Below are 24,624 nucleotides of genomic sequence, written 5' to 3'. Positions count from 1 at the left end.
CCATCGAATTTACTGCAGATTGATTCCTCGACATTCTACTCATGTCCTGCACTTCTGACAACGACATGATTACAGCTCTGGGAGACATCGAATGACTCTATCCATGTGGGCGAGTACCCGTGAGGGCGTGAGGAACCCGCCATGAGAACCCCTCAATCATTTTTGTTTCATGACACTCGAAATGTATTTTTTCCGCCAGTTGGATCTGCGGCAGCCGCAACATTTTAATGGCATTTTTAGCCAGCGATGTGCGGTCCCGGAATAGCCCATTAAGTTGCTCCTCATCTGAGTGGGTTGTGCTGGGCCATCGGCTTGGGAGCGGGAACAGTTGCAAATTCAATGGCTGATGTGCTTCTGTTTTTTTTGGGAGGACGTATGGCAACGCCGTATACAAAACGTCGTCCACCTTTAATTGAAAGGGCTTTTTATGGAAGTTTTTCCAACACCAGAAGTGTTTGCTGTAGAAGCCTATGAAACTGAATGTATATGGTTCGAATGTTTTCTTTCAAGATGAGCCCCAGGTGCGTGCAAATTCACAGAAATTGAAATGAAATGAAATGTTTGGGAGAGCTAAGAAATTCGGAGTAAAGAGAAGCGGATATCTCAAAGGAATTGCTTGTTACAGTCTTACATATTCATATTCTTTAATTGAATTTCATATTTGAACAGCATTGGCAATGTCCAGTCAAGTTTCTATCCGCCCTATCCTTTCAGCTACCCCAATACTACCACAGCACAGCCCACACCCCACCACAATTACCCAACAAGACAATTCTATTCGCCTTGCCTCAAGGAACAATAGAGCACTATGTTAAGATCCTGGGAACAATGGGATTGGAGCGTAACAGTAATTTGAAATGCGCTCAAAGTTGGTGCGCGGACTGGACTCTCTCAATGTTGAGTCAACAACCTTATGTCACGGCGTAACCCAGCAACCCAGAGACCTAGAAAGCAAAGCTGCAAATGAAAGCCTCCAAAGCTTAGAAAAGCTTGAAAATACTGGGTAATCGGTACAATACAGATAGGGCAATACAATTATTAGAATTAAACCCAACTATAGCGTCTTAAAATGGTTTTATAAAGAGAAACAACTCGATACTTAATTTTCTTACACAGATATACTTAACTTTGATTTTTGTGCATTGATTGTGAAGTTACATAGTTTCATAATATTCAATTAAATATATACACTGGTATATACATTGATTTAAACAACTTTCAGATTGCCGTAGTTATACTAAATTATTCTAAGACAATTCTCCGCCTAATAGAGAGACTATCTGTCTCTCCTCTCTCAGTGTAAGTCGGAGTCATCCGAAGGAACAGGCTTCCGAGACAGATATAACACAATGGTGGTAGTCAGGGCGCTGACCAGGAATATGACATCGAACCAACGATGATAGAAGTTAAAGTGTAGATTGCCGAGAACCTCGGTGATGATCACCCGATACTCGGCTGGCATATTCATGCGCATTAGCAGCACCGAGGAGCAGAAATACATGCCCATGATCTGCCCCAGGATCAGCACGATGATGTTGCTCGACTTACTCGATGAAATGCGATAAAAGAACTGCAAAATAGAAAAGGTTAGAGACAAAAAAACAGTCTTAACCTTTTATCACCTGAGGGTTAGCAACAGGCCCGTATGGAGGTGATCACGATGTAGCCAACCAGCCAAAACGAAATGTGCTGGTTCCAAAAGGCAAAGTCTATGTCAAAGCCGCACCAATGGATGGCTATCTCCAGGCCACGGGTTACGGGATCCTTGCGACCCACTCTGTCGAATATGATATTGATGCAACACTATTGAGGAAAAACGTAAATAAAGACTTCGATATAAATGTTAAACTATGTTTTTGTTGACCTACCATAAATATCTTATAGACGCAGTAGACACTGAAAAAGTGTCCAATCACATTAAAGTACTTTCCCTTCAGCGTTTCCGACCAACGCTGACGCTCTTCCATGTATTTCAGCGAATTCAACTCCAGGAAGACGGAGCGCAGTAGCTCCTCCAAGCCGTAGACTTCTTGCTTTAGTTGGTTGATGTCTGGAAATCACCAACGAAATTAATTTAAACGCAGATTGATGGTCAATGCGTTCCCACCTTCGCCGCTGTTTGTGCGGTGCACTGCCGACGTTATTAAATAATTATTATAAATAAATTAAATAAAACGTACATCACAATGATAAGAAACGATTAACATTACTTGATAAAGTAGGTCATGCTGGTGTAGGGATAGTTCACGGCACCAAATCCAGACAGTATGGCCATTACAGTGACACCAATGACACTGATCCGGGAAACGCCCTGCTCAATGGTAAATATGCCGTGGGATGCACTAAGCAGTGGAAATGGTTCACCAATACGCCAGAGGCCATAGAGAAAGACAAACCAGCAGATTGTCGTCAATATTCTCACCAATTTGTCGGGAGCTAAGGAAGATTCAGCGATTTGGAGCGTGTATATATTGGAGGGCATGCTGACAACTTACAAAAGGAAATGCTGTGTATCACAGAGTGGCAGATATAGATCGGTATCACAGCCGTCACCATAAACAGTAGCAACGTGAGACCCAAGCGCCAATGGAAGTACCGGGAACTCGACTCTAGAACGCCGATGATCTCGAATATAATCAACTCAAACATGGTCACCGACAGGGCGAAGGTGGATGAGAAGATCAGCTGAACGGATATGTGGCGAATTTCATAGTGCTTGAAGAGTTCCTTGTTGAAAAACATCCATCCTCCGGCAAAAAACAGCATCTACAAATAAAAACAATTGAAATTTCAATGGTTGGCATCAACATGAGATCTCCCACCACTTGCCTGCGACACAAATACAATCACACAGTCGCCCAGGAATGCCATTTTTAGCCCTCGTCTCCTTTCATCTCAGATATAATAGTTATTTCTCAGGTGGCCCAGCCAGTGGCATTGCTTCGTTGGATTAATTTCGCTCTTAGAACAAATGCCAACAAGTACAAATATAAACAAAAGGGGCCACCGATAGGAATATATCGATAGGCGGTGAGGAGTAGCAACTTTTGTTGTCAGTGATCCAATTGGCAGCTGTGAACATCGCTAGTACTACAAACTCCAATGATTCATTACATTTATTGACATTTTCATTTAATAATTGTCAAAGCCCAGTCTTAAGTGCAAGTCGGGATTATCAATTTAATGCCGCAGTGACAGTGACTTGCTTGTGACTTTCGCTCATCTCTAATCGATAACAGTAAACAGCTGTCCAATTAATTAACTACAATTGCAATAAATTAGAAAATTGCGTTTAAATGCATGTTTAGCCTAGAAATACGTGTTTAATGCGTCAAACATCTGTGAGGAAAGGACAGCGATGGCTTGCTATTACCGCCAGAACGAGGAGACGACGGTGACAATACCGAAATACACGAATGAAACCTCCAGCGGCGGGGTCACCTACTATGACATCAAAGTGCGGGAGGCAAAGGTGGAGTGGATGGTGGAGCGGCGCTATCGAGACTTTGCCCAGCTCCATGATAAGCTGGTGGAGGATATAGCAATCAGCAAAAAGTTATTGCCCCCAAAAACGGTACGCCCCTTAAAACAAAACATACTCGTATATCTATTCATGTTGATCTCGGTTGCAGCTTGTGGGTAATAAGCAGCCAGCGTTTCTGGAGCAGCGTCTCGAACAACTGGAAGCCTAATTTCAGGAGCTGCTTATCTATTTTCGCACGGAACTACCGCGGGCTCTGTCTGAATTCCTGGATTTCAACAAATACGACATTTTCTATCTGCTGCAGGATCTTGCGAAGTTATTCGACGAGACGGCGATGCGCTTCTCAGTTCCAAAAAGGAATACAACCTGTCGTTATTGGAGGTGAGAAAAATCTCACTTTTCTATCCCTGCAACATATGTACATATGTAGGCTCATGTTTCAGATATAATTCACACTTTAAATCGAACACAGTATATACTAGTAATATTTATTTATTGAAATGTCGAAATTTTTGTTAACTTATATAGTCACGTGCTGGCCTTTGCAGCTGCAAAAACTAGGCAGTAACTTTATCCTCTTTCGAGGTGCCAAGTACTCCCTTGGCACTATCGCAAATAGGCGCTACACAAACTTCTCTCCTGAGCTGGAACAGACCCTGCAGTCGGAGAACAATTATCAGAGCATCAAAAAACTCTCAAAGTATGCCGCCCCCCACATTAAATGGCATCGCGAACAGGGGAATACAGATCTGCAATATTTCAACTATTTGTTGCTGGATCCCCGCGTAACAAACAAGCTTGCGAATCGGGCCCCAGGAATGCACTGCATTGATGTCTGGTTCACTTTCCTAAGAGCTATTTTCTATGTAGGCAAGGGCAAGGGCATCCGTCCATTTGTCCACTTTCTGCAAGCCGAGAAACTTCTTGGCACACCTGACAGCATCAAGCAGGCCAAGGATCCGAAACTAGCGTTAATTTTGTCCATTTGGGAGCAGAAACGCGGCATCCTGCTGATTCGTGGCTTTCGCGGCATATCCTCCGCGGATGCGCAAACCCGCGAGGCCTCCATGATTAATGCCCTGGGCATGAACCATTTGACAAATCGACGAGTGGGTGTTTTTTTCGGTCCGGCTAAGAACAAATATACACCAACGCAGAGGATGCTTCTGGGAATCGCTTTACTCTATAAGCTGATGTCTAAGTTCATTGCAAAAGAAGAGCGGGAAATTTATCCTCAGATATCTGTGGATCCAGTTGCAAAGGCAGCCTAATATACACATATAAATTGCGATTAATACTAAGAAATGTAGCTGAGATACTATTTACATATATTATTTATGGAATAATCTACCTTATGCACAGGTCTTTGCCATTAGCGAGCGTCTGAGTCTTCCCTGCACGCCGAACCTGGATCGTGACGGAAAATACGACTTCTCGCACGTCCTGGACTTCTGCACACAACTCGTGGCATTAGTAGTGACGCCAGTGAAGGATAATGCCAGCTATGCGCAGGACTACAACACAGTGGACGTACCCATTGGGCGAAGCAATATCATTCCGAACAGGCTAAACTTCAATCTGAATGCATTTCGAAATCTCAAAACCCTCAAATTCTCGGCCCTGTCCACGGAGAACATCGTGGACATTGAGCTCCTGAAGCCAACGTTACAAACAATCTGTGTTCACAACACGACTATACAAAACATATGCCAGGTGCTGCTCTGCGATAACTTGCACAAGTACTGCGATGTTCCGAGCCTCCTGCCTGAGGCCATCCGTCCATCCTCCGCAACAAACGGCAGTATCCTCATCAGCACAGATGCGTGGCAGGAGCTAACTGACCTCGATGTGACTGGCAATCTGCTCACCCAAATCGATGGCAGTGTGAGGACAGCACCAAAACTGCGTCGCCTGGTGCTCGAGCAGAATCGCATCCGGGTTGTACAAAACCTGGACGAGCTTCCCCATCTACAGCTGCTCTCTCTGTCCGGAAATCTTATAGCCGAGTGCGTGGACTGGCATCTGACAATGGGAAATCTCGTCACACTGGAGCTGGCTCAAAATAAGCTCAAGTCCTTGAAAGGCCTGCGCAAGCTGCTTTCATTGGTCAATCTAGACCTGAGCTGCAATCAGATTGAAGATCTCGAAGAGGTTGATTATGTGGCTAATCTTCCACTGCTGGAGTCCCTTAGACTCACTGGCAATCCCCTGGCGGGCAGTGTGGGTGAGTTCGCGTGTTGATTTTCTTCTTTTTTCTTTCCTATTTGAATTGTATTTTCTCTGTAGACTATCGGCCCCGTGTCCTGGCTCGTTTCCATGAGCGCGCCGTCAAAATTTCTCTGGACAATGAGCGAGGCAGTCAGCAAGAGTTGGACACAGCCCTAGTGCTCTCCGTTCTGCTTCAATTAAAGCAGCGCCAGCGCCAGAAATGATATCGGCTCAATTCTAGAATTCCACAAATCTATTCATGCGTAAAAGTATTCCAACCGTCTAAATTTATTAGTCCTAGTTTTTTAACCAAGCCCTAATGCCGTGTGTCTCTGTTTCTAGTAATGTTTTAACTGTTTCGTCTATCTCCGATGTGCAATATTTCAATCATCACCTGAAAATGTAAAGTGTATATCTTAATAAAATGTATACTTGTAGGACCACGAATGATTAAGAGCTTGCCCTGCGCACATTACGTTCCCAATTATAAGAGGCCACCCTATACCGCGTTGAGACCAATTCGAAGCAAGTGAATTATCCACACAATGTTCATCACTGATAAGACTAATCAAGGCTGATTATATTTAATGAAGGTTATTCGCTGCCTTAAAAGCCTGACCTCTGTGCTGCAAGAAATCACAACAGTCCCAGCCCGCTATGTGCACAGTGCTGATACTTCTGCTCCTGCTCTGCACTTCCTCCCGGCTGGAGCCTGTCGAAGGCGTCCACAACATGAGTTTGCTGAGGTCCCTTATGAGCGTCATCGCTAGCCGGGAGAATTGGAAAAATACGCCAATCTTCGTGGGGTGGCTGTCTGATTGTCCCCGTGAGGAACGAGATTCCGCGTCACATGTACCTACTGCTGCCCCTCAACCGCTGGAGTTGGTTGCTTCTTCTTGGGGGAGTGTTCTACATCAGCGCCGTACTTTACTGGATTAATCCCGGGCAGCTGACGATCTTGGGATTTGTTCTGACCAGCTGGTACAACATTCAGTTGGACAGCTTCCTCACCGCATTGGTCGTGGGTAAGCAAGTGGAGACCATGGAGGACCTGATCGAGCAGCAACAGCAGGTTCTGGTGAAGCACTACGAAGCTAGCTCTCCACGTAGAACCCCAACTCATCAATGAAGTGGCCAGCCTGTTGGTGGGCGTTAATTCCAGTGAACAGGAGTCGGCCCTGCTCAGCTTCAATCGCAGCTACGCGTATCCCTTCACCCTGGAGCGCTGGGAGTTCTTTTCCCTACAACAGCAATATGCCTTCAAGCCGATCTTTCGATTCTCCTCGGCTTGTCTGGGCTCGCCCATTATAGGCTACCCGATGCGCAGCGACTGAAACCTGGAGTCATCTCTCAGCATGTTCATTATGAGGATTCAGGCCACAGGGCTTCTGCAGCACTGGTTTGTGTCCGACTTTAACGATGCGATGCGGGCTGGCTATGTGCGCCTGTTGGACAATGACCTCGGATTCCAAGCCCTAGATGTGGACACTTTGCGGCTTGGCTGGTTTGTCCTCGGTGGCGGTTGGCTGCTGTCCTTATTGGTATTCGTATTCGAGCACTTACGGCTGAACACAGGGCGTTCTATCTAAGAAATAACCTTACTACATATAACCTCGATATGTGTTGCATTAGAAATATCACTTTTGAAGAACCCCGAACTTCTAATCAATCTTGTCTCCTTTTTGGTAAAGGTCATTCTGCCGCTGGGCGGGGCGAAGTTTTGAAATATTTTTGTAGCAGTGACATATCACAGAAGTCTGGATCCAAAACATCGTTGCTCTAGCTCTTATAGTCTTTGAGCACTAGGCGCTGAAGGGGACGGACAGACGGACGGACGGACAGACGGACAGACAGACAGACAGACAGGGCCCAATCGACTCGGCTATTGATGCTGATCAAGAATATATATACTTTATGGGGTCGGAAACGATTCCTTCTGGACGTTACACACATCCACTTTTACCACAAATCTAATATACCCCAATACTCATTTTGAGTATCGGGTATAAAAACCGACAGCTCATTAACGGGATTATTTTAACAACTTAATTCGTAAATTGTCCAACACAATGGAAAGGCACATTCTAAGGATAGCGTGATATACTTTTATTGAAAGTTCGATTTCTTTGTTTAATTAACAAATGATTATTTTTCTTATATCCAGACTGTAGGTCAAGTTCAAGCTATTTCAATTATTCAGGATAGATCGAATTGCAGAGGAGTGGTTACGTTTCCTTCAAGCAACTGAGATTATTTCCAGTATGTAAGTATATTTTTACTGCAAAAAGATGCAAAATTAGATGCTAACAAACTTAAAGCCCTACCCTAAAATGTCTCAACTGGGTGTCTATGTACTTCACTCTTCGCGATATTATACGAGAGGATACTAAAGGGATTCATTTTTGAATATCTTAACTGTTTTTATGATAAAAAAAAGTCAAAATACGATTTTTAAAAGCAAATCGTGTGTCTAGTAATTCTGCCAATGAATTGTGTAGTCGCGTGATTTTAGCTTGCCGGGTGGCCTATATCATTGGGGATGATGATGGTGCTGGGCGTGATAGTGCTGCTGCTCGGCGGCGGCCACTGCATCGAACATGGGCGTGTGCACTTCGCCCAAGAACTGGGGCGTGGGTGGAGCATTGGGCTCGGACAGCTCCGCAATAAGCGGCATGTCAATGTCGGTGGATATGCCGCCTTGGCCATAGTTACCGAGTCCATACGACTGCTGCTGCTGGTGCTGCTGCACCACGGACACTTGAGCGTAGTCGGTGGGTGCCGGTACCTGATGCTGGGGATCAATCAGGACCGGGGCCGCCTCCATTTCACCGAACTGAATGGGAGCCGGCAAGGTCTGCTGCACGGGTAGGACTGGCACTGGTTCGGGGTCCACAGATGCGGACAAGTAGTTCTGTTGAAGCTCTGTCTGAGGCTCCGGCTCTGTCTGTTGGACCTCCATTAGGTTCTGCTGCTGCTGCTGCTGCAGGTGTTGCCCTCTTGGGGTCTGCAGCATTTCGCCGTGATCATCAGTGGCATCGTACGCAGTCTCACTTATGTCGGCACCCTCGCCAGACGTATCCCCATCGCGTCGAACCAAACCCAACATGTCCAGCATGTTGCGCTTCACGGCGTTCTCATTTGCCGCCTCGAGACTGGGGTAGCAGGTGCTCAGGCCACAGTTGGCCAAATGCTGCGCCATCTTGTTGCCATTGCTGGTAGCGAAGCCGCAGATGCAATGCATCTCCTGGGGCAGATTGACCTCCATGGCGTCCACGAAGTTTCCATTGCAGTCCACGCCGTGCCGGAACTGGACCCGCTGGCAACATGTCTGATAATTGCACTTCACGCAGTGCAGCCACCCGCTGTAACGAGAGAAGGGGAGCCATTGAATTTCAGGCTACATAACGTTTCAAATAGACTCCTTTCAGCCCCTAGGAACAAGTCCTGCAATTCACCCGTTATTACTCTGATTTCTATCGGTAATAAAGCCTGATTAGATTCAAGTAAAGCAATTATTTACGGCGTTATAAGGACGTCGCAGGCGCGCCCAAAAGCCACAACGTAGTCAACCATAATGAGCAACGGGCTGTTATTATTGCTGCTCTTCAGCTGGTCACAGCCAGCGTTGATCCACGGCAGTCCCAACATGACCTTAGTGAGGTCTGTTCTAAGCGTCATCGCTACCCGGGAACACTGGAGTAATTCGCCAATCTTCGTGGAACACAGAACAAAACTGGATGATATCAACAGTCAGATAACTTGGCTGCATCGAGCCATGGAAGTCACAATTCACACGGTGGATTTGTCTACGCCAACTCGAAAGCAGAGACCCCTTGGTCATTATAACATGAACGCGGACAATGCCATTAGCTTGCTCTTCTGCCACAGCCGCCTGGATCTCATTAGGAATGCTCTGAAAGGATGCGTCGCGGTCGCTTAATTGTCGTCTTGCGCTCAAAACGAAGTGGCTCGTACAAGGCGATACACGCCATATTCCAGAAGCTCTGGCACCAGCAGTTTCAAAACGTGTTGGTGCTGCATAAGGATCGAATCTATTCCTATACTCCCTATCCGGCAGTGCGCTTCTTTCAGATTAATTTCACTTCGATTCCGCTCTTTCCAGCAACTACAAACAACTTCCAGGGCTATGTTGTGTCCACTTCAGTGGAGAATGATATTCCGCGAGTGTTTGTGGTGCATGATCCCCACACAGGACGGAGACATATACGAGGCTACGCCTATCGCACCTTTGTGGAGTACTTGCAACGCCACAATGCCACTCTGCAGATTACTAATCCTCATGAGAATCTTGGCCCCACGAGCAGTGTCAATATGGACCGAATTGCGCATCTTATAATCGAAGGACACTTGGAGATTTCAGCGCATCCGTACATCAGATCCCCCAGTGATTTTGGGGACAGAAGCTATCCATTGATGGTCACACAAAACTGTTTGATTGTTCCGGTACGGACCGAGATTCCCCGCCACATGTATCTACTGCTGCCCCTCAACCAATCAAGCTGGCTTCTGCTGCTGGTGGAGTGTTCTACATTAGTGGTGTGCTTTTTTGTGTTCGTCCCGACATAGGCAGGAAGAGCTGGCAACATCGTGTTGGGTTGAGCTTTCTGGACGCCGTCAGCCGTGTACTGTATATCTCTTCGCCTGCAAGGATAGACAGTCCTTCTCTGCGATACTTCACAGTTTTCCTGCAGCTGACCATCTTGGGATTTGTATTGTCCAACTGGTACAACCTTCAGTTGGATAGCTTCCTCACCGCAAGGAGTGTGAGGTCGAAACAGTTCTGCGTCATGTACATCCGCGTCTCGTCAGTAGAGTGGCCCGCCTGATAGTGGGCGTTAATTCCAGCGAACAGGTCTCGGCCCTGCTCAGCTTCAATCGCAGCTACGCATATCCATTCACCACGGAGCGCTGGGATTTTATCGCCATGCAGCAGCAGTACGCCTTCAAGCCGATCTATCGACTCTCCTCGGCTTGTCTGGGCTCGCCCATTATAGGCTACCCGATGCGCAGCGACTGCCACCTGGAGTCATCTCTCAGCATGTTCATTATGAGGATTCAGGGCACGGGGCTTCTGCAGCACTGGCTTGTCTCCGACTTCAACGATGCGATGCGGGCTGGCTATGTGCGTCTGCTGGACAATGTCCTCGGATTCCAAGCACTGACTGTCGACACGTTGCGATTTGGTTGGTGTGTCCTGGGCTTCGTCTGGCTACTCTCTGTCTTGACTTTCACTTGCGAACGCTAACGATGTTACCGACCCCGTACAGCCATTCTTTGAAAATAAATAAAATACATGCAATGAATGTGGTTAATACTGACGTGTAATGTGTCTCCTCGCTGGCGTAATCGGTGTTGCACTCGGCACAGGTCTTGCCCTCCAGAAACGCAAAGAATATCGGTCGCTTGTAGGTGGAGAAGGGAGCCGGCTCCTTGTGGTGGGTGCGCACCTTTGGTGGAGGAATCAGCAGCGAAGTGTTGAGCAAGAGACGGACCGGCCTGTTGGTCTTGGTCATGCTGATATGATGCTGAACCGTATGCTGCTTCAGATCACCCTTCTCCAGGAAGCTGAGCGAGCACTTCTGACAGCGCAACGATGGATCCCGCTTGTTGACGTGATCATTCAAGTGCATGAAGTAATGCTCGATGTGCAACTGGCTGACAGACCCGCGAATGGAAAAGTAAAATATCTGCAAGGAATGAGAGCTATGAAATATTTTACTTTACAGGCTATTTACGAATGGAACTTACGTCCAAGCAGTAAGGGCACTGCAGGAAGTTCTGGTTCTTGTGGTCATCGTAGAAATGCCTGACAAGATCGCGATGGGACGACGAGCGGTAGCCACAGGACTGGCACCAATAGGGCAGCTCCAGGGTGCTGTGGACCCTCTGTAGATGGGTCGTTAGCAAATGCAGAGAATTGTGCCGCTGCTGGCAAATGAGGCAATAGTAGGAGGGCGAACCCTCCGTCTTGGTCTCGGTGGGATGCATGATCTGGTTGTGCTTGGCCAGCACTGACTCCGTGGGATGTTTCTCCAGGCAGAACAGGCACTGGAACTGATGCTGCTTGCCATCGGACGAGATGTGCGACACCAAATGCGTTTGCAGCTTCTCATTGGAGTCAAAGGATTCGCTCAGGCAAATCGGGCAGTCCACTGTCTTGGTAAGCTCATGGGGATTGGCCCTGGGCGAGTTGTCAGGGAATTGTTCAAAGTATTCGTCCATCCCATCGCTTATGCCGTAGTACAGCTCCTCCAGTCCCTTGAGGTCGTCCTCCTCTCTCTTGACCACCACGGGAAGTTTCTCTTCTTTCTCCTTTGGCTTCTTTGCCGCCGATTTTGTCACCGTTGGTGAAGGTGCGACTGGCTTTGAAGGCGTGTGTTCGACTGAGCCCTTGCCTGGTGGTCTTCCCGGTCCCTTCGTAGCTGGTGGCGGCGGTGGCGGTGTGTTCACCGCGCGCCTCTTGGTGCCAGCTGGCAATATGTCCTTCTCAACATCTTTCTCTTTCTTTTCCTTCTTGGGCGCCTTGGTGGAGCTGGTATAATCAGCATCGTTAATCGCTGCGCACAGATAAAGGGTAAGGGTAAATTATCAATGTGGATCAAACTCGCCAAACAAAAAACAACAACAACAAAACAACTTAACTTCCGATCAACTTTCAATATCAAATAAAGTTAGCACATGGCTGGAGCCACATTATAAAATTAACTGTATGCGTTTTATCACTCCAAATTATAAATAAATCAAATAAAAACATAGCTTTAGCAAGGCTTTCCATTTCTTAAGTTTTTGGACAATTTTACTTAGTGGTTTTCGTTTAGTTCTCTGTTGTTTAAAATAAGTTAACATTAAAGATGCCATAAAATAAGCTTATGTGCTGGGTTTTTTGCGAGTATCTAGATCCAACACTTGGTGTTGTCATAAGAACTTTTCCTGAGCTCAACACTGACAATGACTGAATAAGTAAAAAAGAGGAAAACACTTTACTTTGGATCAGTGGTCGGAGCGCCAATACAATAACATTTTCCGCTTGGTTCTGTGTGTAAACAACAGGGAATACGAAGCCTAAGACAACGGAAAAACGACCACTGTTTGACAGGCGACGACCACTGCTTTGGAGTGACAAACGCTTTTGCTTAGAATTATTCTATTAACGGCCTTGTATTAAATTCAAGTCGATTGAACACTACGAAACTACTAACGTTTCTTGAGGCGCTTGGGTGCCGCATTGGCCGGTGTCTCCTTGTATTTGGCCGGCAGTACGCTCCAGTCTTTGAAAGGGTTGGTTGCCACCTGAACAGAACAAGAGATGGATTAGAAAAGTGTTAGTGCCATAAAATGGATCCACTTTGCTTACCTGATACAGGCGTTGAGTGATTGTCTCGGTGGTGGTAACTCTTGTCTGCTCGGCTATGTGTATTATAATGTTATTGAAGGCCTGAAGGGCATACGTTCCAAACGATTCACGCCAAACAAGCTCGTCCAGGAATTGCTGAATCATCTGACGCGAGAGCAGCGACAATGTGTTCTGGAACATGCGAGGAACGATTCTACGCAAGTACTCCATCACCGCCGAGTTGTTGTGCTTGGCCTTGTTGTCTGTGGCCGATGCCTGGACAATATTCTTGAATCCCAAACTGACCAGGGTGATCTTGTCTACCGTCAGGTCGATGCAAATAGTACTGTCCTTGTGGACCCAACGCGAAAGCGGCTCCAGGATGCCCTGGAAGCGTTTCTTGTAATTACGATCTCCATCGATAATCGGCTCTACTGCACGCAATCGGATTGATTTGTCTGCATAATCATAGACACCTAGCACTTCGACCTTAACCTGACGCTGAGCTCCATCTTGCGAGGTGGTTCCCAGCGATATGACGCCCACCTGGGAAGAACAACATCAAACAGTGAATGGGCAAACATCAAGGGAATAATTTTGTACATTACCTCCACAAACTTTCCGGGACCTCCTAACTTTTTGCACTTCTGATGCACGCCCAAAGTGCAAATGGCTCTCAGCCAGGTGTAGATGCCCTTGATGTACACACTGTCCACCTTGACCCACTGGACTACATTCTGAATGCTGGTCTGGCAGGCCCAATGGTAGATAAGCTTTAAAAGAAATGTGGGCGGATGCGAAGCTCCCTCGAATATTGAATTATTGAAGACGGAAACGAAGCGAAAAGGACAGCAATCACTAATCCACACATAGCCTCCGGTATTGGGGAATTTCGATACATCCGAGTATATTCCTAGGGATTTAAGGAGAAGTGAAAGTGAGAAGAGTTTTCGGTGTGATGCACAACTGATCCTACTTACCCAATTTCAGTTCACTATTTCGATGATTAATGCAATTCTGCTGAGATCTGAGAAGACCCTCCTGGAGCAGCCACTCGCAAAACTTGTTCGGAGTCAGCATGAGAACCAGTTTAACCTTGGAATCCAGCTTGCTGCGTGTTGCAGCCATGTCTTTGATCTTAAGGAACGGTTTGGCCAGCACCACCAGAGACGGATATGTTTTTCCCTGCATTTTGAAGTCCTTGCCATCCTTAACGTCTTTAGAATCCTTACTTTCGTCAGTGCTGCCCACAACTAGACCTCCCACCGAGTTGACCTCAGCTGGGCGATAGTTTTTAGGAGGAGATTCGCCATCTTTGTTGGAGTCTTTTGGAGATTTGCTACTCGAGCCACTTTTGCTGCCCTTGGGTTGAGGCGAAGCTTTGTTAGGGGATGCGGCAGCGGCGGCGGCGGCTGCTTTTTTTCCAAGCTTTGGAGACGTTCCAGCAGCCACTGCCTTTTTACCCGCGGACAGGGCCAATCTCTTGGCCAACGGAACATCATCATCGCCGTCGTCGGATGACTCCAAGTAAGCAATATTTAAAGACTGTTTTGGTCGGCCACGTCCTCTTCCCGTGGAGCCAGGCAAGGTGGCCTCTTTCAGCTCCTGCAGCACTTTTCCCTTGAACGAATAAGCTTGAAACACTTGGCCATTGAACAGTTCCTTTCCTTCATTGGCGTTCACGGCGCTCTTAAGTGCATTTTTCACAGCATAATGCTCGTTTGTGATTTTGTCGTAGTACGCCAACTGCGCCTCCGACATCTCCTCCACCCAGACCTCCATATCGAGCGAAATATCACTTTTCGTTACACGCGACATCTTGGGGATTAACTTAACACGACCACTGGCCAAGATATGGCGTTTTTTAGATCAATTTTAAGCGAAAATAAATTATTTTCCGTATTGGATTAGGTTTTTTGTCGTGGGTGTACCTGTGGCCAGTATGACCGCGGGTAGTATATGGCATATACGGTCCCACCCTCAGAAATATACCGTCTCATTTTCAAAATATACCGTAAATATACTGACTAATTCAAGTTATATTTTACATATTCCTCGATTTTAATATTCCATCAAATATTACTAGCTAGATAGAATATTTAGCCATGCCCACATAATTTTATCCGATTAGTGAATCTATTTTATAATTGTCTGGTTTATATTCAACACTTGCTTTTATTGGATTTTGGATAAAAAAAGGTTTTAACGAAATAGGTCAAAACAAAAAAACGCAAAGGATAATCATTGGAGTAGTCGAAAGTCACTTATCGATACTAAGCAGTGTTTATTTTGCGCATATCTCAAAAAATACCGCATTTTCAAAAGAACGAAACATATATAATGTAAACTTTTAATAGCACGGTTTTATTATATGTTCTTCTTTCTTGATCGTCGTATTCGAATGAATGTGTGTTCGCATATCGATGTCGAGGACAAGTATCGATATATCGAGTACATTGGTATTTCTTATAATATTATCGATGAGTAAATCTTAAACTAATATTCAAATCTTATAAACTAATATTCATATCTTACATTCGGGCAACCTGACTACAGATCGCCCACGATCTACACACTAAGGCATACAGTTGGTTAAACATTTCTTATTCGGTATTGTCTTACTTAACATACTATTTCATCGATTAACAACATGAGACCATGGTTTTAACCTTACACTCTACCCAGGGTTTAAGCCTTGCTGGTTCTAATATACTTCGGAATGGCATTTGCGTCAACTGACAGTCCTCAATGTCGACAACCTCATAACGATCATTATCCAATACTCTATTGATCCTGTACGGTCCTCGATACTTTGGTGCGAACTTCTTATTGATCCCCGGTGTTGTGTCCACATGCCGGACTGCTACATAGTCACCAGGTTCATACTTTAATGGGGCTCTATGTTTATGGGCATACATCTTCTCATTTCTTTTCTGCGACAACCGTATGTTCTCACTTGCTATTTCTCTTATAGTTTCCAACTCTCTAAGTTCTGACGCTAACTTCTCCTCTAGGTATTCGGTTAATTCATCTACAACGGGTCCTTTCTGGGGTATTCCAAATAACAATGTGCTAGGTGTCTTTTTCGTACTGCTGTTAACGGAGTTATTAATGGCGTGCTCTACCTTGCTCATCAACCTATACCAATCGGCTTGCTCAAGGGGCTCTGACAGTTTTCCTAACATAGGAGTAAGAACACGATTCACCCGCTCCACTTGGCCATTCGCCTGCGGTGCACCTGTAGCTACCTTAATGTGCTCTATCCCTCTCTCCTGCAGAAAACTAGAGAACTCTAACGAGGTGAAACAGGTCCCACGATCTGATATTATCCTAGTAGGGCGACTATAGAAATCAAAATATTTACTTAAGGCATCCTTCGCTTCCCGCGTGCTGCTACTATTAACCGGGAACAATTTGACAAACTTAGTGAATGAATCTATTACCACAAGGAGGTGTTTTCGCTTAGATCTAATACTCGGCAACGGACCCAAATGATCAACATGTAGGGTATGAAAAGGAACACACGACTTTGGGATACTATGGAGCGTTCTGTTATGGATTGTTTTAGGCATCGAGTGTAGTATACACGGTAGACAGTTTCTGATGAACCTTGCCACTTTACTTCTAATTGACGGAAACCAGTAGGTCCTCAAAAGGTCACTCACGCACTTCTCTGCGGCCAGATGTCCTAGTTTTTCGTGTGACCGCCTTATCAACTGCTCTTCCATACACATTGGTACATAGAAACATAGTTTGTTTTCACAACTCCTCTTGTAAACAATACCATCTATCATTTCAAAATCTACTTCAATTCCATCCTCTACCATTTTTCGAATCCTAACTACTTCCTTGTCTCGCATCTGTTCTGTTTGCAATATCAAATCAACATCTTCTGGCGTTGCACCTACTACCCCAACTATCAATGATTTTAGTAATCTTTCCTCCTGAAACTCTAACTTGTCCCTCTCTACTGTATCCTCAACACATTTTTTCTCTTTATCTGAATTCCTATTACTAATGTACTTTACTCCCCCCACCACATCGTTAACGCTTCTTCTACATTGGCTCAAATCTCTAATTTCAATCTTCGATCCATCCTCTTCCCTATATTCACTATTCTCTATGTTATCTCTACAATCACTACCAAGGTTCTCTCTATCATCAGACTTCCACCTATTTCCCAATCTACTTCCTACTGCACTTGATTCTCCACACTCAATCGCAGGGTTCTGTACGGTACTACTACGCTCTCTACTGATATTTAATTCTCTACACTTAATCACAGGGTTCTCTACGGTACCTCTATGCTCACTACCAGGGTTGTCTCTACTTACACTATTCCTTGTATATTGCTTTCTACTCTCATCTTTTTCTAAATTAGACTTTTCTAAACCGTATTTGACTCTATAACCATCCTCTAACATATTCGTCACTTGATCTTGTCTGCTCAGCGCATCAACGTGCGCCATACTGGCTCCAGGTCTGTGCATAATGGAGTAATCATAGTTCTCTAACTCTAGGGACCACCGTGCTATCTTAGGACTAATTGACTTTCTGGTTAACGTCTGTACTAACGAATTACAATCCGTGATTATTTTGAAGGACCTATGCTCCAAATATGCTTTAAAACGCCTCAATGCATAAATTATAGCCAATGTCTCTAGTTCGAAACTATGATAACGTGATTCTCTTTCTGTTGTTTTGCCGGAATAATAGGACACAGGGTGCATCTTCCCATCATCTTGTCTTTGCATCAGTATTGCGCCATAACCGTATGAACTTGCGTCTGTATGTAATTCCGTTTCTCTATTTGGGCTAAAAATGGCTAATACCGGAGGATTTGCCAACGCATTCTTAAGAGTTTCAAACGTCTTCACCTGTTCTCTATTCATGGGAAACGGACCACCTTCTTTTAACAACTGCACCAAGGGCTTAGCTGTCGTCGCAAATGACAACATGAAACGTCGAAAATACGAAAAGAATCCCAAGCATGAGTGCAGTGCTTTTACATTTTGAGGGACTGGGTATTTTTTCAAGGCCTCAATATGGGAATCACTAGGAACTATTCCGTTTTGATTAACTTTATACCCCAGGAAATCGATGTTTCGATTGACAAACCTACACTTTTTTAGATATCCATGTGTTCTTCAACTGTTTTAGTCGCTACTAATATATCATCCATGTACACTACAATGCTTTTGTTCCTAATAAAGTCTCTCAAGAGCTCCGAAATAAATCTCTGAAAAATAGCGGATCCATTTTTTAACCCAAAGGGCATTCTCAAGTACTCATACTGTCCTTGCGGTGTCACAAACGATGTATACGGAACTGATTTTTCTTCTACGCCTATTTGATGATACCCACTTTTCAAATCTATAATGGAAAAACAGCAATTGTTTTCTAAAAACTCAAGACAGTCCTCAATAAGGGGCAATGGGAAATTATCTTTAACAATTCGTTTGTTCAGACCACGGTAATCGACACACATTCGAAGTTCTCCTGAGGAGTACAATGAAATGGTGTTGTTTCTGTTACACGAATCTGCATCTGATACTTTGGTGGTGCTTTAAAGTCAAATTCTTTGTGTAAATAGTATGTCTTAATAACTTCCCTACACTTTTCTGAGGCCAAATTCGAAACCTACGTTAATATGTTCCTCTTCATCAATCTCTACCGACGCACAAAAGTTACTGAATTCGTCGCCTTGATTCATATTCTCGATGGCCATTTTGTCATTCCTTGAGTTTTCTTGTGTCTGATTTTTAAATGGATTAGAACGTTTGATAAGCTCGCTTCTTTCTGATTGATTACCATCTAACTTATCATATAGTCTTATGTTAATATTATTTTTACGTTCGGTGAATAAAGACGCGCAGGTTAAACTAATAGCTTTTTGCTTCAACGAGCTTAATGGTGTGTGTTGCTTCGCATTGATATTTTTCTTATGAACTAATTTTACTTCAATAACTTTAAGGGCATCGCGTCCCAACAATACCGGCAAAGGCAGCATGTTATCATCTACGATGTTTAATAAAACGATATATTTCTTTGTGCAAAATTCAATATGGCACTTAAATTTTCCCCATATGGGAATTGGTTGTCCTCCTAGTCCATAGTATTTCCTAACTTCATTATAGGCTTCAACTATAGCCGACTTCGGTATCAAAGACTTATGAATAAAACTTACCGGGCTACCTGTATCAAATAGACTAAAAATACTGACGCCTCTTTGTACACCAAACGGAAGTCATAAAGTGATTAACTGGACAGCCGCTAAATCGTCGTTGTTTTTTTCTCCTGGTCGCTCCTCATCTTGAACTGCAGCTACCCTAGTGGCCATCTTTCGTTTCGGGCACTGCGAATATAGGTGGCTGGTACTCCAACAGTTAAAACATGCCCCATCCGGTCTCTTTGGCTGACTGCATTCCTTCATAACGTGCCCAAATTGCCGACAGTTGTAGCAACGCATTGCGCCACCACCTTGCTGCTGCCCAACTGCCATACTCACATTTAGTTTTCCCTTTGTCATACCTTCGCTACGAATTGCTACGACGCCAGGAGCTCTTCTGACCTTATCATAGGTGACCATCTTGTCACGCAACTCGTTGAGTGTGCTGCAATATAGCATGGATGCTGCCATGCCCGTCTTGTCCTGCAGTCCCTCTACGATGAATTTGACCACATCGCTCGTGGCCATGTCTGCTTGCGACGCTATGCTGCACATTGCTACGAAATATTGCAATGCGCTTTCATTATTTGCAATTTTCCGTGCCTCCAGTCGCTTTCCAATGTCCCACGCTGTCACTTTCTGCTCAAAGACGTTGAGCAATTCTGCTCGCATCAATTGCCAAGTCAAAGGCGCCACATGGTCGATGTACGCCTTCGCCGATCCGCATAGCAGCCGCTTCGCTAATATCCAGCATTTGTACTCGGATACACCATGGAAATTCATAATGTCCTCAAAGTTACTTATCCAACTGGTTACAGCATGGTCGTCATCTCCAGAAAATGGACGCATCAACGCCTCAATGTGTGTCAAGTCGATGCAATCTCTCGGCGTTTCCAACTCCATAGCCTCTTTCTCCGTTTTCAATATGCTTAATTTGAGATCAGCTAAGCGCTTGCGAGAAACGTACAATTGTTCCAACTGCTGCAAACGGCGCGATTCTTCTTCGTATTCATCTGATCGCATGGTCAATTTCAAACAAGCGTTGTCTTGTCGCAACATGAATGCTTCTCGAGCCTTCTGCACATTTTCACCATATTCTTCTGGCGCCGCTTTTACTGCGTGTTGTGCACTACGGTTGTCTCTTTCAATCTCGCGCTCAACCGGGACTGCAAAAATGTCTGCCTGCATAGTCTCGTCTGCGCTTGGCGCCGTATTTCCTAGCTCATGCGTGTCTTCCATGATTTTTTTTACTGCTGTACGTAATTGGTGTATGTTGGCATCTTGATCAATATATACGTTTTGCCTACGCAATATGTCCCTAAGTTCACTTTTGGTTTTCGCTCTTATGTCTGCATAGTTCATCACAGAGGTTTTTTTTGGGCAAACCCCACACCTGATATGTAAACTTTTAATAGCACGGTTTTATTATATGTTCTTCTTTCTTGATCGTCGTATTCGAATGAATGTGTGTTCGCATATCGATGTCGAGGACAAGTATCGATATATCGAGTACATTGGTATTTCTTATAATATTATCGATGAGTAAATCTTAAACTAATATTCAAATCTTATAAACTAATATTCATATCTTACAATAACGATAATTTGAAACAAATAAAACGCTGTTTGGCTTGTGTTATGTCACGGTGAAATACCGACAATTTAAATTGTATTTATGACCCCTTATCAAATATCACCGCATCAGTAATTAAACCCATTGCTTAAATAGTTGAAAAGTGTTTTGTTGTTTTGAATTCTAATTATCACGATCTTAAGTTTTATTTTCAACACATGCTTACGCATTCTTTATGTCATTGATCACTCGGTCATAAAGTATTTCCTTGACATTCAGGCCCCACAGGAAGTCCAAATGATTCCATTTAGTCTCGGGTAGGCGACACGCACTCTTCAGGGAATTCGGATCCATTACGTAGCGAAGACGATCCACATCGATTAAACTGGCAAAGTAGTCGTTGTCGCTGTAGTAAAGGTATGTGGGAACGTTTATGCCCTCCACATTGTAATCTTGTGGAGCCTTGGAGCCGTACTCCTTCTTGTTTCGGGTCGAACCGTAGTCGAATAGACGGAAATATCCCGAATTGTACTCCTGCAGATAGTGGAAGATCTGGTTCACCGAACAGCCTGCCGTGGTGGCCATTATTTCTGGGATCATTGACTTGTTCAAATATGGCGAGTTCCAGCCGCCCATGAGGAGCAGGCTGTTTGTGCAGATAACCTGGGATATAGCCTGATCACTGCACAATACAGCGCCCAGCAAATTCATGAGCTGAGTGTTTGGCAGAAACTCCATACTGCCGAATAGCTCAACAAAGGCATTTGGTTGTCCCAACAGAGGATCTCCTACGGTGGCCAGGGGACTCTCCATGTGCTCCATCCGAGCGTATGCGACTCTTAAGTCGCGGAATCATCGAGTTGAGCACGAAGAAAGCGGTGGTGCCCTGGGAGTGACCCACGTACGAGGTTGATCTACACCCGTGGCGTATAGGACGTAGTCTATCATGGCGGGCAGATCATAGATTCCAATGTCATGCCACTCGAAGTTTCAGAAGGGCAGCAGCAGCGGTGTGTGGGTTGCATGTTTCTTCGAATAGGTGTTGCCACGAGCATTGCCCATCCAGACATCATAGCCAGCCTCAGAAAGCAGGTAAGCTAGGCCACTGTGTGGACCGCCCAATCACCCAGTCAGAGGACGAGCAGAGCAGACCGTGCATGAGGAAGGCAACAGGACGAGCGCCATCGTAGCCGGTATTCTTGGAGTATGGAATGCGGTGCATGGTGAGAATATATCCATCCGACGTCTGAACAGTATGCTCCTGAATCTCATAGCCTTGTGCTCTCACTAGAGTCAACTGAATAATACAGAGATATTATAATATAGAGATTCGTTTTTACCGTTGTCACAGAGCTCACCCGCCCGCCGTCGGCGGGCAAGGCTGTGGCCAGGCCTAGACATAGAAGACCCAGAAATACTTGGGGAACCAGCATTTTTGATCACAGGTGCAGGTACTTTACCAAATGGTGTGACCACTCATACCTTTTATATACCCCCAAGGAACATCTGATTAGGACTGGAAGATTTGGGCGGGCAAATTTATGGCAGGCTATTTTCGCACAGAAACTACGTTCAATACAACAAGACTGATAGGTCGTTTGGGAAACTCATGAGCGATTTGCCAGAAGCGATAATACAGGTGGCTTCAAGTCTCACGACAAGTGGTGCAGCTATCACTCTGTGAATCTTGATAGCTGCGCTACTGGCGGTTACATGTAATTAGATTGTATTATCAGAATTTTCAACGACCTTCTGAAAGTTCAAATTGTTAAGCAAGCGCTCCCAGATCTAGTTAAAAAATCCATTACTAAAAGAAGCTATCGTAACGGGCGCTACTTTATATAATTTTTTAGTTTTTGGCGCCCAAATTTAAATTTGGATTCAGTAATATTATAATTTAGAGGGCAGTCGATAGACACAGTATATAATATCGATATTATATATAATATAATATCGATGTGTAACAACCCCATAGAAAGGGGTAGGGACGACGAGCAAAAATAGCCTAGGCAAGTTGCAGACTTCGTACGAACCTCACCTCGCCGTTTGAGGATAATATACCTTGAAGACAAAATTGACTTGTTATCTTTTCAAGTTATATTAAGCAAATGGGGTGCATTTTACATTGCATTCGTTGCATTTTCCGTGCTGCTTTGCCTGTTGTTCATATCTTTTTGTAGTGTACTGTATTTATTATGTACATGAGCCAAGCGACAATAGAATCAAAAATAAATAAATAAAAAAAGACAATGCGTGAACGGGAAAGACATGATAGAGACCGCGACCGGGAAAGAGAGCGAGATCGGGACCGCGACAAAGAACGCGACCGAAGGTACCACTCCAAGTCCCCCACCAGAAGCAGCCGGCAAAGCTCCAAACCCAAAAAGAAGAAGTCGAAGAAATCTAAAAAGTACTACAGGCGTAGTCGTAGTAGTAGCCGCAGCTCGTCGCGCAGCTCATCGCCACGCAGTCCAAGCAGCTCCCGGAGCCGGCACAGCAAGAGTCGCAGTCGGGACTATAACAAATCTCGCTCTGCCTCCCAAAGGACAACCAGAGCACCGAGTTCGGAGAGCAATTCACGTTCAACGCCTCTCGCTAGCAACGTCAAGGGCATCGATTTGCTGGATACCAAAGTGCAGAAGGCCTTGGAAAAGATAGACGAGGATACCTTCAAGCCGTCAGCTTTCTTCAGCACCAAAGATCGTGAGGCTCCAGAGAAGGTTATCATAGATCTGAAAAACGAAACGGTGACCGTACCGAATCCATCGAACCCGGTCCAAACCGAAGATGTAATATTTCATCCCAACGTAAGTTGCTTTTCTCGGTTCTATCGTCCTCTTCTCACAAATATGTGTCATGTTTTCGTTTATCAGTTCCTTGGAAATCCTGACCTTAAGACGGAGAAATGGATTCGCAAACTTTACGTATATCGCCAAAAGTACATCCAGGAATAGTAAAATTTACAATTTTTATTTAAGAAACAATAAACGTATGTGTAGAATATGTCGCTGCCAGTTCTTCGTGCACGGAGAAATGCCTCCGATGAAGTGAGTTTCTCTTCGGCCGATGGTTCCTTGGGACTGCCGTCTGCCTGGAGGCTGCCCGCCTTGAAATCCTCAACAATCTTTTTCGAATAGACTGCGTTGAACAAGTCCAGACTGGTGAATTCTGATTGCACTACTTCCGGTGCTTTGTACGACACATAGGCCTTCAGCTTGCAGTCCGTTAGATCGGGCACAATAATATCGGGGATTTTCTAAGGGATCTCCACAAATTTTCCATCAACCAAGATGCCTGTGTCGCGGACGCCCCGCTTGTCAATGGGCACCGGGGATTGGCCATGGTCTTTTGGGCCTCCTTAACCGCGCGAGTGCCGCGCTTGCTGTGTACGTTAAATTTGCGAAAGTTCCGCTTGCCATCCAAGACAGCAGACGTGCTGATGGCTCTCTGCGGGCACTTGAGTGCCAATGACACCAGTTTAATACAGTTTTGCATTTTTTTTGGTTCGAGGAAATTCCTGCTGGTTAAATAACAAAATTAGGAAACAGCAATCAGCTGTGAATTGTGCGCGCTGCCAACGTATGTTTATCCTCCAGCGCTGCCAATCTACTTTTCTCTGCAGTTACTCTCATACTTTTATCTTTACCTTTTTTAGGCAAAATCAAATGAAAGCGAGTATTTAAAATAAATCAGTCAAGTAAAAAATTGATTCATCAATAATATAAAACTATGTGGGCAGGGCTGAGGGTTCTATTTAGCTAGTAATATTCGACGGAATATCAAAAACCAGTAATATGTATATCGTTAGTATATTTACGGTATATTTTTAAAGTGCG

The 24,624-nt window shown here is 44.8% G+C and overlaps 3 protein-coding genes and 4 pseudogenes across 3 annotated transcripts; 4 read left to right on the top strand and 3 right to left on the bottom strand.

The window, feature by feature from the left end:
• Nucleotides 1-1,099: 1,099 nt before the first annotated feature.
• On the bottom strand, nt 1,100-2,994 carry LOC108157984 (annotated as a pseudogene).
• A 215-nt stretch (nt 2,995-3,209) lies between these two features.
• Nucleotides 3,210-6,127, top strand: LOC117189829 (annotated as a pseudogene).
• On the top strand, nt 3,921-4,939 carry LOC117189830 (ankyrin repeat and LEM domain-containing protein 1-like). Its single transcript, XM_033394893.1, has 2 exons — nt 3,921-4,790; nt 4,847-4,939. The coding sequence occupies exon 1, from the start codon at nt 3,985-3,987 to the stop codon at nt 4,753-4,755; it is 771 nt and encodes a 256-aa protein (XP_033250784.1). The 5' UTR covers nt 3,921-3,984; the 3' UTR covers nt 4,756-4,790; nt 4,847-4,939.
• Nucleotides 6,128-7,777: 1,650 nt separating the features above from the next.
• LOC117189828 lies at nt 7,778-14,993 on the bottom strand. Its single transcript, XM_033394892.1, has 7 exons — nt 14,027-14,993; nt 13,655-13,959; nt 13,068-13,592; nt 12,913-13,003; nt 11,462-12,270; nt 11,033-11,400; nt 7,778-9,054 (listed from the first exon to the last, which is right to left on the bottom strand). Exons 1-7 carry the CDS (start codon nt 14,862-14,864, stop codon nt 8,223-8,225), a joined length of 3,768 nt encoding a protein of 1,255 aa, XP_033250783.1. The 5' UTR covers nt 14,865-14,993; the 3' UTR covers nt 7,778-8,222.
• On the top strand, nt 9,267-10,968 carry LOC117190068 (annotated as a pseudogene).
• A 5,969-nt stretch (nt 14,994-20,962) lies between the features above and the next one.
• Nucleotides 20,963-22,236, bottom strand: LOC117190816 (annotated as a pseudogene).
• A 675-nt stretch (nt 22,237-22,911) lies between these two features.
• LOC117191312 (serine/threonine-protein kinase fray2-like) lies at nt 22,912-23,791 on the top strand. The gene is made up of 2 exons (XM_033396215.1): nt 22,912-23,595; nt 23,662-23,791. The coding sequence occupies exons 1-2, from the start codon at nt 23,038-23,040 to the stop codon at nt 23,740-23,742; spliced, it is 639 nt and encodes a 212-aa protein (XP_033252106.1). The 5' UTR covers nt 22,912-23,037; the 3' UTR covers nt 23,743-23,791.
• The last annotated feature ends 833 nt before the right edge of the window (nt 23,792-24,624 follow it).

This window comes from Drosophila miranda (genome assembly GCF_003369915.1).
Source record: "Drosophila miranda strain MSH22 chromosome Y unlocalized genomic scaffold, D.miranda_PacBio2.1 Contig_Y1_pilon, whole genome shotgun sequence".
Lineage (NCBI taxonomy): Eukaryota > Metazoa > Arthropoda > Insecta > Diptera > Drosophilidae > Drosophila > Drosophila miranda.
This window is presented reverse-complemented; position numbering and strand designations above follow the sequence as displayed.